At 36.0% G+C, this 13882-nt stretch overlaps 1 protein-coding gene across 2 annotated transcripts in view; it reads right to left on the bottom strand.

Annotated features, from left to right (window-relative positions):
- tpk1 (thiamin pyrophosphokinase 1) overlaps positions 1 to 13882 on the bottom strand; it is a 72228-nt gene that overhangs the window by 46024 nt on the left and 12322 nt on the right. For both annotated transcript variants that reach the window (XM_023326596.1, XM_023326597.1), the window contains exons 3-4: positions 10968 to 11042; positions 922 to 991 (exon numbers count right to left, since the gene is read on the bottom strand). In XM_023326596.1, the coding sequence (XP_023182364.1) occupies positions 922 to 991; positions 10968 to 11042 (145 nt within the window). The remainder of the gene's footprint in view (positions 1 to 921; positions 992 to 10967; positions 11043 to 13882) is intronic.

Below are 13882 nucleotides of genomic sequence, written 5' to 3'. Positions count from 1 at the left end.
GATGGCACTGTTTCTGTGTCAAATTGCTGAAGAAAAATTGTGATTTCAAATAAAGTTCCAATAACTATATTTCTCCATTTATCATGTTAAACTTTTAGCCTTCAACATTTCTTGTTAAAATCCTTAAGTACTGACTACATGGTTAACTTGTATACTTTTGTAATTTTAACTTACATATCGATGAACATACTATAAAAAATGTGTAGAAGGCTGATAATTATTTTAGTAAATGCCTAGACATATTCAGATTTTACAATACTTTATCAAGAACATTTCAGAGCTTTAAATTTCCGCTGCAGATTCAATGATTACATAAATTTGTTTAATAAAGAAAATGACATAATTGTACTAAATAATGACACTTGGCAAACATGTCCTTAACTCCAAAGTCAACAGCTTCAAGTGGTTGTTACAGCTGTAGAATTGCAAGGACATGCACACAGTGAGACAAACACAGACACATCTAACAACATCCCATTCGCACCCTGATGAAAAGCACACACACTCCATGCTCACACTCTGGGTGTTAATGTGAAAGTCTCGACACTTCAGGGACCCAGTGATCCCCAGATCCATCTCTGTCCTGACAGCAGCCCTCCATTAGCCATAAAAAAAAAATGCTGCTGCAAATTGCCAACCTGTGCTACTTTATCAGAAACACACCCTGCACTCACGCACAAACAGGGCACATTTATTCACCTGGAGCACAGAAATCCATTAAACAATCATAGACATGCAGCCAGATAACGGTTTTAGATGCACAATGTGGTTTGTGAGCTGCTGCTCTTCAGGTTTTCATGTTGAGAGAAAAGCATTTCCATTTCCTGGCAGTTTTCCAAAAAACACTATTATGCACAGAGTTAGGCATGCAAGTCAAAACACTAATTAACTTATTCAAATGTGAAAGTAAGGCTAACTCACTTGTCACGATCTCCAGCGGTGATGTTATAAAGTTGATTGGCACCTCCATCAGCACATGCCCTCAAGAGAGCTAAAGAAAAAAAGACAAACAACCATACAGTCTGTCAACGTGTGTGACTCAATGAGAAACTGCTGTAAACCGCAGTGTAATTATTGTTAAAATAAAAAACGCCTCTCATTTTTAGTCATTTCAAAGCTAACAGTGGTATTCTTTGTCTTTTAAATTGGTTTTAACCTCAGGTGGCCTTTGAGTGACTGTGTCCTCAAGATATGTGGTTTCTTGAGACAATGCACATGTAGTTAAAATGTGCAGTGACTGCATTGAATTTAAAAAAATAATTAATTATCATATTTTACCTTTTTTTGTTGGCCAGAGTCTAGCCAAACATTCTCTAAGGAGAGGCTGGGTACAACACAAACTTGTCGCCAGTGTGTCATAGGGTGAGCCATGAACACATACACTCACTCCCACTTGTTAATTTAACATGCTTGATCTGGACTGTGCCAGGATGCCAGAGTAACTGGAGAAAATCCATGCATGCATTTGGAGAAAACACTGAGCACACAAAGTTCTTCCTAAAAGCCAACCATGCAAAGCCCCCATCCCTTTGATGATCAATAACCTTTGAACCTCAACAGAAGCCTCACTTGAAAGGAAAAAGTAGGGTTGCATAAAATGAAGAAAATGTTATTTATACACACCATTAAGTACTGTGAGATAAAATATTGGCATCATCCCAACCCTAAAAATCCAGACAGAATACAATTACAAAAGCTGAAAGGAGTAAAAGAATGTGTGATTAAATATTTGCATTAGCATGAACTATAATTAAAAAGACAAAAACAGCAGCTAGATATTGCATGTTAACAAATTAGCCAGCTGCTGTTATTCAAATGTACTCGATTAACAGATTACCACTGGGGGTTGCCACGCCTATTTGAAGAAAAAAACTTCTAACAGATTTCTGGTGTAGCAGACAGTAGAGAGGACATCAGCATTCCTCTCAAAAGAAGCAATTTATGTTGCCTGTTAAACTGAGAAGGGTCACAAGGATCTTCCCACACTTTAGAGTCCATAATTCCACACCAAGGAAGATTGAAAGAGGGGAAAAAAGAAGACTGTGTGCCATTTTCCCTGGACTGAAACTACAAGAAAGTTCATCCTGCGGTCAAACTGTGCAACGCTCAGACAAATTCCAAAAGAACAACAAAAATAAAGTGTCAGATTCCACAGCATTAGATGGCATATTAAATGTTAAAAATTATATAATAAAAAAGCAAGCTTCAAAAACTACATAAACAATTGATTGGACAGTGTTGAAAAGATACAGCTATTGTGAAAAAAACCCCAAAACAAAACAAACAACAAAAAAAACAGCAACATACGCAATGCAGGTTTGACTTAAACAGCTGCATCAATGTTAACTGCTGTCTTTGCATCAACCTTAAAAGGAAATAACTATGTATACTATTTACACACACACACACATATATATATATATATTATTTTATTTTTTCTAACTGCGCTGCCATTGTAGCTTGCAATGCGATTTAACTGTAACATGGTATACTTAATCAAAATATCAGACCAATGTTTAACAGACATTGTATCTAAATAGGTTTATGCAACGAAATAAGACATTAAGGATCAAAGGGTTTTTGTGAACAAAACTTTGTCTCCCTTTATTTTCTGATGCATAAAGGAAAGACATAATATAACTTTGAATAATAAACTAAACGTAATGACAACTACAATTAATTGGAATGGATGTCTGATCGAATTGAAATGACTTTTTTATAAATGTATGACATTTGTTGTGAACTATATAAATAAAGTGAATTAAACTGAATATATTGTAACAGAGATGAGCTTTTCATGGAATAAAGCCATCAATAATTAAAACAAATAATTTTTAGACATATTTTATGTATTGAACTTCAGAATCTCAATGTAAAATGGGCCAACATTCTCGTCTCACACCTAATTCACGACTGTTTGCTTTTTATTCCTATAAAAGATTTCTTTCCAAACTCTACTTGTGGCTTTTGAATAAATCAATTTAATAAAAGAATGGCATAACAATGCACAATTTAAATGCAGCTCCTTTAAAACCAACATCAGCAATGAAGACTTTTTAGCTGAATAAATAAACTTAATTCCATTCCAATCAGTAAATGTATTGGGTTCAAATAAGGTTTAAATTAGCTAAAGTGCAAATGCTGCAAAATGATTAAAAGCAGTCCAAGCTGGCAGTTATTTTCAACTTCTGAAATGTTATTCATGATTAACTAAATTAGATGCAAACTATTTGCAAATGCATGCTCTTTCATGGCTTCTGTTCTTCTCAAATTGAGTAGAAAGCCTATTTTTTAAGGCCCCCTTTCTGTTCGGGGCTGCTGTTGTGCACACTCGGGGAAACTTCAAAGAATCAGATGATGTTCTCCGCTTGCACCTTGTTCAAAATTAAGTTATGAATGCACCAAAGAGAGGGGCAACACTTGTACGTTTGTTCCATTTTTGCCAGTTGGGTCCATCCCAAAGCCCTGATATAACTCTGCCTTCTACATATATACGTGTTTAGATATGTTTGATTATAATTTATTTCTTTTTAACTTTATTTTATAAAACCTACATTGACTGAATGCAATTTGAGGTGTTAATTAAGTCATCTCAAGCTGGCATATTTAATTATCAAAATAACACAGGGGAGACGCTTCCTGATGACAGGAATAAAAATCACACTTCAAGAAGAACATATTTTGTTTCCAAATTTAAATAAATTATAAATATAAGTAATCCAATTAACCAGCAAGTGCTCTTATTACAAAACATAAGAAGGGAAAAACAAGATCTCGGAGTTACTGCTAAACTTCACACATTCCACGCAAATAATATCACACTGAAGACATAATTACTCTTTAAAATATGTTAGGAAATTTATATTCCTCTTCACACCAAAATTACATAACTCAATATTCCTAACATAGGTTTAGGATATATTTCTGGTTTATGATAGTAGATTTAATGAAGAGAATGATTATTCATTCTAGGGGGAATGGGTAGAGGGGTGAGAAGTCAAGCTGACTGCGACAAACACTCATAGCCAAGAAAAAGCTGCTGAAAGCAATCACTACTCGGTGTCTACGTTTTGTGTCAAGCAATGATTGGAATGTATGTAAATAAGTCATTATCTCTTACAGAGAGAAAAGGCTGAACAGAATTCAAATGACAACTTCTCAAGAAAACAGGAAACTTTTCTTTGAAGCCTGACGACAAAACATAAAGCTATCACTCATAAGTTGTTCATACGTTTGTGCACACGGACACACAAACACACACAAACACTTATCCAACAACTTGGAAAATTGTTGAAGGTCCTAGAAGATAAGCATGTTTTCTAGTGTTTTTTTTAAACAGTTGGTGGCAATTTAATGACTATATGCTTAAAGCTAAAATCCAAACCCAATATATTCTGAGACTCTGACCCTAAAGAAATAATTACAGTTTGCAAAACTCTATAGGTCTAAAATAAAAAGGGAAAAAAACTTGAATGGAGAATTTCAATGTTCTAACAAGTGTTGAATTGCCTTGATTTATGCCACTTTGTGAATTCAAGCAGTTTCTCAGCTTCAGGAGTTTTCCATCAGCTTATCACAGGTTCATTCTTTGTTTGACATCAGAGTTACAACCTGCACATTACAAAAAGCAGGTTTAGCAGCAAAAATTTCATTGTTACAAATTAGTTTGCAGGGATTTTGTTTGAGAACTTTCTCTGTGTCATGCTCCTAGAGTCTGTGAGCTACAGTATATGCAAGATAGAGAAGGGGCAAAAAAGAAGGTAACTCTTTACTTATTAGATATTGTGTAAAATGTTTAATAAAATATTCACTTTTAATAAACTACTTTATTTTTAGTTTAATAAAGTGAATTTTCTTTTCTAATTTTTTTGTGGTTTAGCTATGGATCTATGGAGAAGGAAAAGGCAACACTGTGCCTTTTTTTAGTTTTTGAAAAGTTAGGCTTGAAAGGTCAGTGTGGTCAGCATAAAATTTATGATCAAATCCAGAAATGGCTGTACAACACTCAAAAACCCTATTGCTACTGTGGAGAGAAACCTTAAAGTTGACTATTTGTAGTCAACTTTAAGGGCTACAGCCCATCTGTAAGGGCTGTATTGATTATATCAGTGGAAGCACAGAGATATATGAGACGTGTTAAAAATAAACCATATTTTCCCTGACATGTCAAGACCTCTCTGCAGTTCATTTCAGCTGTAAAAGAGCAACAGAGTCAGCCTGATGTTAAGTTTACAGCAGCAAAGAAAGTCTTTTTGATCCTTTTGAGTTTTCAACCTCTGTCTTTGAATACATATGGTGGGTTTAAACAATCCTTTGGCCTAAAATTAAGGGCATATTTATGGTATAGTCTGTGTGATGACTACATTCTGCTGATGTATTATATTTTTTACCTAACTCTATGAATGCAGATCAAAATATAACTGTAGTAATCTCTATTCTCTATTATTGTACAAGCAGTAGAAATACGTATTGCTCTTTTTTTCTATAAAAGAAATTAGATCATTATATAACTACTTTGATACCATAGTATTTATATACCATTGGTATTTTTACACTAGGACATAAATCTATTGGGAATCTTCTCCCAGCTCAAGTTTGAATCTGAATTCGTTTAATCAGTGTGTTTTTTACAAATTGAGGAGGAAGGCTTACATCAGTATGTTCTGTTTAAGATACCCTTTCAATTTAGTAATGTTATACTATGAGAAAACAAAGTAGGGTGTGGTTGAAAAGTGGTCTTCTAATTTGACATAGCTGTTCTAAACAGACCGTTAAGCCAGACAAATATTCATAAAACATCTGCTTAATGTTCTCTTAAACTTTCCACAAGACTTGTGGGAGTTTTTGTCTTTCTAGATATCTTAATGTCCCGTTTGTTTTTATTACATTAAATGGCTAAAGTGGGTAATCTGAACTTGAGAAACATCATTTCTCCATCTGCACTCCATCCACAGGCGGTAAAATGCAATTACTGTCATTCTCTCATTGGAAAAATGTGCTGTTGGTTGTTTTGGAGTAGTTCTTCTATTTCTGTTTCACACAACATTTGAGTTAAGCATGCACAACAGAAATTCAAAACTGAGGATAATAACCATTAGAACGAAGATTAAAACTGTTGAGAAATGCAGGAGAAATTTCTTTTTGTGCCACCTTACGTCCAAGAGTCTATGTGGATTTCCTTTTGACACAGACAACCCAGGTAAGCACTGCTACCATATGACAGACATCTACAAGTGTTACATGCTAGAATGTTCCTCAGAGGCTTGACTTTGCAGCATAAAGGGTTTTAGAGATCTGTTGGCACCTTCCTGTTTGACATCAAAGGACAGTTGGAGGTAAAAACTCTTTAGTAAACACTAAAAAAATACTTTCCAATTATAATTCTTTTAATTATAAAACTCCTGACGACAATATGACATGGAACTATGCTGGAAATGCAGCTCCTGTCAGGAAAGATGACCTTGTAAGTAAACTACCCATTGTAATCCCTTCCCAGCAGGTTTAAGAACCAGCTACTCCTGTCACTCACAGTTGAATGATAGATAATACACTTCCTCACACTCTGCTGAGTCCTTTAAGTGCTTTCATTTATGCTGCCATTGAGTTGCAGAAAAGGTAAGTGTACACAACAACATGGTGACTGTGGAGCAGGCCTGTATTGATGAGGTTCGGTGGAAGATTAAAACCTGTCAAGTGGGGGCTTAAGCACAGAACACGAGAGGGCAGTCACAAAAAGATCCCAGTTCTTAGCATTATGTGTGATGTCCTCCTTTCATCTTTTGGCTCACCTCTCTGCCCCTCCATCTGTCACCTTGCCTCCAGATCCACCATGATTTCTACACTGTTCCCCACGCTTGATTGATCTCCTGCACAAATATTTCATTTTCTTTCTTTCTAGCTCCACTCTGTTGCTTTGCAAAGCCAGCAGGGTTCTTTCGGTCTTTTTTATTCGAGATGACCCAATTCCACCAACTCATTCTTGCTTCGGCAGGCTTGCTGGAATTAGAGCTTTAGCTGCGGTTTGCTGTCAATCCTTCCAAAGATTCTCTTTTCAAACTCCCAATACATTTATTAATGCCACTCGGCATGTTTTCAAGCATGTTGTGCAGGAAGAACATCTGCTTTTGTTCCCAGCAACTTATCACTTCAGATGACTGGCACAGCTTGCAGGTGGGGTGACGTTCTCAGACTTCAACAAGGTTATTAGTATCAATAAATGATAAACCGAGGCACTTGTAATCAACACAGGCACATTTTTGTTTGCTTCGCTGCAATAACCACCTTCACTGATTGCGTTATTGAACTCCTTGTTTGTGGTGTTGCACAATGAGTCGATAAAGCATCGTAGAGTAGGTAAATAGGGGACTGATTTAGTGAGCAAGTGAATGAGTGGATGACTGATGGTCTAGACGAGAGAGGGGGTGCGAGATTGAGATAAGCCGCTTGATCCGACTTAACAACATCACACTCTTGAGTTTCCCTTTGATCATCTTTGGCAGCCTGTATCACTCCTGTGCTCCCTGCTGCTTCACCTCTCCCACAGGTAAAGAGTTGGGGCCCGAGGGGCCCCACATCAGAAGACCTGAGAATCAGCCGTGTTTATTTGTGGTAGAATGTGTATTTCAAGATGGCTATGATGCCTCCAGGTGAACAACCATCAGGAGAGTGACACGCCATAAGACACGCTCGTGTGCAGCGTGACATCTGCTTATCACATAAACTCCATTAAAAATACATACTATTTGAAGCAGGAAAAGATAAACTTGCTACAAGCGTGTTTACAATCCAACATGAAGAGATCTGTCCATCACACATAGCCATCAACCCATCAAAACTTCTTACACAAGTCCCATGCGCATTGCCGCCTACAGCAAATTTAATTAAGAAAGACTTCCATGTTTTGATATCCAGAATACAAAATTTGCTTGTGACTTCAGAAACCCCCAAAAGTGTCTCTGAAGCTTTCTCTCTAAAGTCATACACACCAAGAGGGGGCAAACTACTCCGTGACAGCATCAAGCTATATCATGCTGAGAAAGTACATCTATCGCTTGGTTTAAAAATTTCAATAAGATTAATTAATACATTTCTTGTGAAATGTCAAAGGAAGAAAATGACGAAGGATTTTGGCTCTTAGAAAATGTTTTACATCTAGCCAGGCTTAGCTTGTTTAGGCCATAGCCTTCATACCGTAGACTTTGCAAACGTCTTATCTTTCCAAATCAACGCTGAATGCCAACAAATCAAAAGAAGGATATAAAAAATTGTAAGCACAACATTTTTCTGGTGTATTAAATACAATTACAGTGAAATAAAAACTTTGGAACACAAGGAGTATTACTGAGAAACAAACAGACCTTTAAGATGAAAAATATTGAGTAGATCATGCTTTGGGCTTGTGGTTGAACTTTTTAAGTTAATACATTTTAACAGCAGGATAATAATTAAAACACTTCCAAAAACCACGATGGGCCACTTTAAGAGGAGAAAGTTAAAAGGAGAACTGAATAATTGCCAATCTCTGACATAATTGCCATTAGAAGAAAGGTCTCCGAAGAATATTGTGCAGGTTTATAAAATTCCTAACAATTTATTAAAAGTGTCATACCACCCAATTATACCAAATACTTAATTTAGATTAAATATTGGGGAAAAAACACTTACTGACTTCATAGTTTTTCATTTTTTACAAGGTTTTCTATTAGCCCATGATTTCTCTGTTGCTGGAATGTTTGATTTCTCACATTTAAGAATTGTTAAATGTCTTTCTTAACTGAGTTACAGAAATTCAAAACAATCTTTATCTCAAAGAGCAGAAAATATTTAGCTTGAAACAAGATGATGTGATTTTTTTTTTGTCAAATGCTATGAAGTGTTCTGCAAAGGTTGTCTCATGTCAAGCCAATGTCAAAGAAATTGTGACATTACACGGCTGAGATGGAGAGAGCGTAGGTGCCGCTCAGGTTTTTGCTCAGATGATAAGAATATCAAAGATTTGTTCATTAAAATTCAATCAGAAGTGGTTTCTATTGGTTTAATCAAACTTTGTCTTCGAAGTTAGTTTTTGAAACACCTTGTCAAATAGACCTTTGTTGTTTCCATTTTCATAAATTATAATGGATTGCTTAATTGATGTTCCATGGCCTTGACATCAAAATAACCTGATTCAGGCCACTTCTTTGTGTATTGCTCCTTCTGCAACAAATAAATAAAAACTGTCAGTCGCATTTTAATTTACAAACATTTTCTGTTTGGCACATTGTTAGATGTAATTAGTAGATTAAAACAAAATTAATTTGCAGGACATAGGTTAAAATGGCATTTAATATTTTGTATCCTTAATACAATTCAGGCAAGGGGATTTGAACAAATCATTAGCTGACATTTCAGATGTGGGATGTTCCTTTGCTAAAAAAAAACAACAACATATATATACACTGTTCATTGTTTTAAAAAGTTTTATAACTTGTCTGTTCCTAATCAACAGCTTCAGAGTGCACATGGAATCTAATTATACTATGTGGTTGCCACAAAAAAAGTAGTGAGATTCAAATACACCCAGCAAACTTGATGTCAGCAGGGTTCTGATGCATGTTCTGTAGCAGAGTCACCAAAATGTCCTTGGGCTTAATAAGTATTCAGTGATTGCAAAAGTGGAGCCATTCAGTCACTTTATACTGCACCAATTACAGTATGCCGAATGTGATTGTAAAGCCCCTGTCTTAAATAGAGTTTTTCCCTTATTTTGCTGTTTTGTCCCCTTTGCTTTTATCCCATACCTGTAAAATAACTATTTTATATTAACCTGGAAGAAATGAAATACTAAACTATGTTAAAGTAATTTATTATTAGGATGCTGATTATGAGTTTATTTGCCAGTCATTTGCAATTGCAAGATTGGACATTGCAGTATATTGTACATCATTACTCCTGGTGAAACCAAAACAATTCAGAGAAGCCTCATGCTTATGAATGTCATTATCTGTGACAGAAACTCAATAGAAGCCTCATATATATATATATATATATATATATATATATGCTATTATTGAAGAAATCCCTAAAATGTAAAGGTCAAAAAGACATTTATTATCTTCTAACAAATCAGGAAAATAAAAATACAACTCTGAATAACAACTGTTCCACAAAAAGTAACCAAATGTTATGAAGTAACAATAGACAATAATAACTTGCATTTCTTATTAGAGTTTGGAGCCAAATATGATCTTAAGTTATTCATTTGTGTGGAGTGCATTTTTTATTTTTATTTTTTAGAAAACCTCAGGCTCAGAAAGACAATAAACATGTCAAAGTGACAAACGTAGGACACTACACATTTCCAAATTGATATTTGTTTTTACTTTTAATTTATTTTTGAACACAAACATATTTGCAAGGGGAAAGGAATCATTAAGTTAACCTTTCACTCTTTGTAATCTGGCTAACAGCTCTGTAGCACGCTGCATCCTTCTCACTCAGCTCAGTCGTTAAATTCTGTATAATTACCATTCATCTGAGACATGTTCTTAGCAATTTGCAGATATAACGAGCACCATATGGTTGTGATTGGGCTGTATCGAGATGGAGCAGCTAGACACATTACATGTCTGCAGTTTTATACTCAGCTAGTCCAACAGGTGTTTAAAAAATTATGGATTTCAAAGCAGCTAAGGATAACAAGCAAATTTGTCTTCAGCTTATATTCAGCTTATCCTAAAGTCAACTTTGTTCTGCTGTGTGACTTTTAAAATCCACAACACTGGCAGTCTGAAAGTCAATACAAAGCACTTTCAACAACATGGCATCAATTTAATCTTCCGCATAAAGTTGGCTACATAGGCAAGAGAGAAACCGTAGTTTCACAAAAAAATTTAAGGAATATATGGTCTCTTCAAACAGATCTAACTAAAACAAATTTGTAAAAAAGATCTTGTGCGATCTGTGTTTGTGATGTTTGAGTTACATACCTTTACCCCAGAGAGTGTGTAGGTGGTCCTTATCAATGGGCTGGTTCAGAATGATTAGACAAATCCTCTGTTTGCCTGAGACAGAAAAACAGCGAAAATAATCAGAGGTACACTGATGAGATGGGCGTTTATTGAAGAAAATGGAACAAAAAGGTAAAACATTATTATATCATTTCATTTTTTAAGATAAGTTTTTAATGCAAACTGGAGATTATTTGAGGGGCTATATGAGACCAGACAAGATTTACAGAAATAGATATTGCTTAACAAGCTAGAAATCAACTCTCAGAAGACACTGAAATAAAAAAAAAAAAATCTACAAGAAACATTTCAAAGTCAGTTTTATTTTAGCTGGGTTCGAAATGTTTTCAATTAGATCTAATTTAGATTATCCAAAGATAGCCTAAATCACCCATTGAGTATTCAGTTTAAGCAATAACTTGTAGTAACTACAGTACTTTCATTCTCCTTGACCACGGTTGCAATTAACACCAAAGTCCTTATCATTTGTCAAAAAATAAGGCAAATCTGTGTGCACATCTGCTTGAACACATTTAATCCAGTCTCATCTGAATACCCTGACCTTCGTCATGCACCAGCTGTGGCTACGTGACCAGAAAAAGCACTTTGAAAATTGTAAAACAGGACTTGTCATCTGCATCTTTCTCTCTCTCTTATCAGAGTTCCACCTTGTTTCTTTGTCTCAAAGAACATGAATTTATTTATTCCCTCAACCCCTCATCAACCTGCTTTAAGCTTCCCCTTTGCTCTGCTGCTAATGCAGATCCCCTGACTAGTACTTTAAAATTGTAACCTATCTATCTGCAGGAGATGGGTGGGGGCAAAAAATCTGCATTTATTGACAAAGTAAAGGAAGAGCTGCATGGAAAAACCTTAATGGACCATATATGAAAGCATAACCTTTTTCCACCTTGACTTTAAACTTTTTATTCCTTATTCAGTTATCTTCTCCACTTGTCTGCACTACGAGTGATTCTTATTCATTTTTAAAGTCAACTTCAAAACCAATGGCAAATGCCATATTCAAATGCAAGCCACGTGTTATTTCCTCAAAATTGTATCTACAGGTCTGGTCAGAAGTTTGGCAAGAAAGTCTTGCTAAAATGAGGCTTTCAATATGCAGTCAGGCTATCCTTTTACCAAGGTGTGGAATACACAACTTTGACATTTTTAGTGGGCATAAGATTTCACATTTTAAATATGTTGTTGATTTTTTTTTTTTTTAAACTATGCAGACACTTCTTTACCAGTGTTCCATTGTGTTTTACCTATAAACAAGTTGAATACCCAACAACTTTGGGTAGATCTTTAACCACCCTTCTCCACAGCATTTGGAATCAACGAATCAATCAATCAAATTGGACACTGAACAGTGACCTAAGTTAGGGTGACCAAACGTCCGTATTTCCCGGGACATGTCCGTATTTCACGTCCTGTCCCGGGCGTCCCGGGTTTTTTTTAGAAAGTGAGGAAATGTCCTGTTTTTTAAATTACCTTCATTGGACCATTAAATTCACAGGCACTAGGGCACTGCGCACGGCGTGACGTAATCCCTGAGCCGCGTCAGTGCGGGCAGCCCTGTTCTTAATCAGAAGATAGATAGCGTGGCTGTTAGTACGCCAACAACATGCCAAAGTGCAAATGTATGTTTACCGACGATTTACAAAAGAGTTTCCCTACTTTCAGAACCGGTCGAGAGAAATGGGAGGCCTAAGCCCCCCCCCCGCTCCAAGGTGTCCTGGTTTTCCCAAATGAAAATATGGTCACCCTACCTAAGTTTCAACCATGTGACCCAAACTGCTAACATTGGGTGTGTTGTTAATGAACAGCCCAGGAACTATCTAGAACAAAGCCAAATAAACAAAATGCTGGTAACACAAATTTGTAAAAAGGCACCAGTGCTCTGGTTTGTTTAAGACTGACATGGATGTGGCACTAGCTTGGACGTGCCATTCATGCCAGACTGATCAGGACAATGATGACTGACTAGCAAAGAAGTCTGTTTGGCGATGCCATCCCACAGCAGTGGGTGACCATTCTGGTGACCAACAAAATGAGGAAGTGCCATGCTCTTTTGAAGGTATATGATTTTTCCTTACATTACTGAGCCTCCTGTTTGTAAAGGAAGCAACGTTTTAATTGCCCATGTGCCTCAATTCTTCAATCATCCAATCCAATGAATGAAATAAACGGGCTTTCAACATTAAATTTACATTTCTTCCAGAACTAGTCCAGAATTAACATGCTAGTGATGAAAATGTGTGAAATTGTTATCTGAACTTTATGCAAAGTCAACACTCATTACTGTACAATGACGCTAAAATGTTTGCAAAGAAATCTTTCATGCCAATGGTAGAGAAGCTTGAAAAAAATAGCAACGAAAGAGAAGATACATATCAGATATTCTTCAGATTTTATAAAATTCCAAAAGCAAAATGACTCGAGAAAACAATGAAACTCTCTTTTTGGTTTTGTACACTTAAGTGCAAAGAATTTATCTAATCTTTGCAGAGAATAGTTGAAAATATGTCCCTGTTTGACATTGTTGCAAAGGTGAGCTTAATATTGTTATAAAGTTTACATCACTGGAAGGTCACTTTAAATACAAAAGTCAACACCGCACAGGAATGCTAAAAGAAAGAGAATGAAAAGTAGAATATACAGGTAAAGGAAAAGAAAGGAAGACACAGGGAAGGGTAGGTAAGAAGGATAAGAAGGAGGAGCACATTTGTCAATCTTGTGTTCTAATTGGCTCCCAGTGTACAGAGAACAAAAGACAAACTCAACCAACCGTGACTTTTCAGATAACCCTTTGTCACATAAGCATCCGCCTCCCATACATACACTAGCACCCACAGGAGGAAATGTGTGGCCTTTAAAACTCTGTCTTCAAA

This window comes from Xiphophorus maculatus, chromosome 21, assembly GCF_002775205.1.
Source record: "Xiphophorus maculatus strain JP 163 A chromosome 21, X_maculatus-5.0-male, whole genome shotgun sequence".
In the NCBI taxonomy this organism is placed as follows: Eukaryota; Metazoa; Chordata; class Actinopteri; order Cyprinodontiformes; family Poeciliidae; genus Xiphophorus; species Xiphophorus maculatus.
The sequence above is the reverse complement of the archived record's forward strand: the minus strand, read 5'-3'. Positions and strand labels throughout refer to the sequence as shown.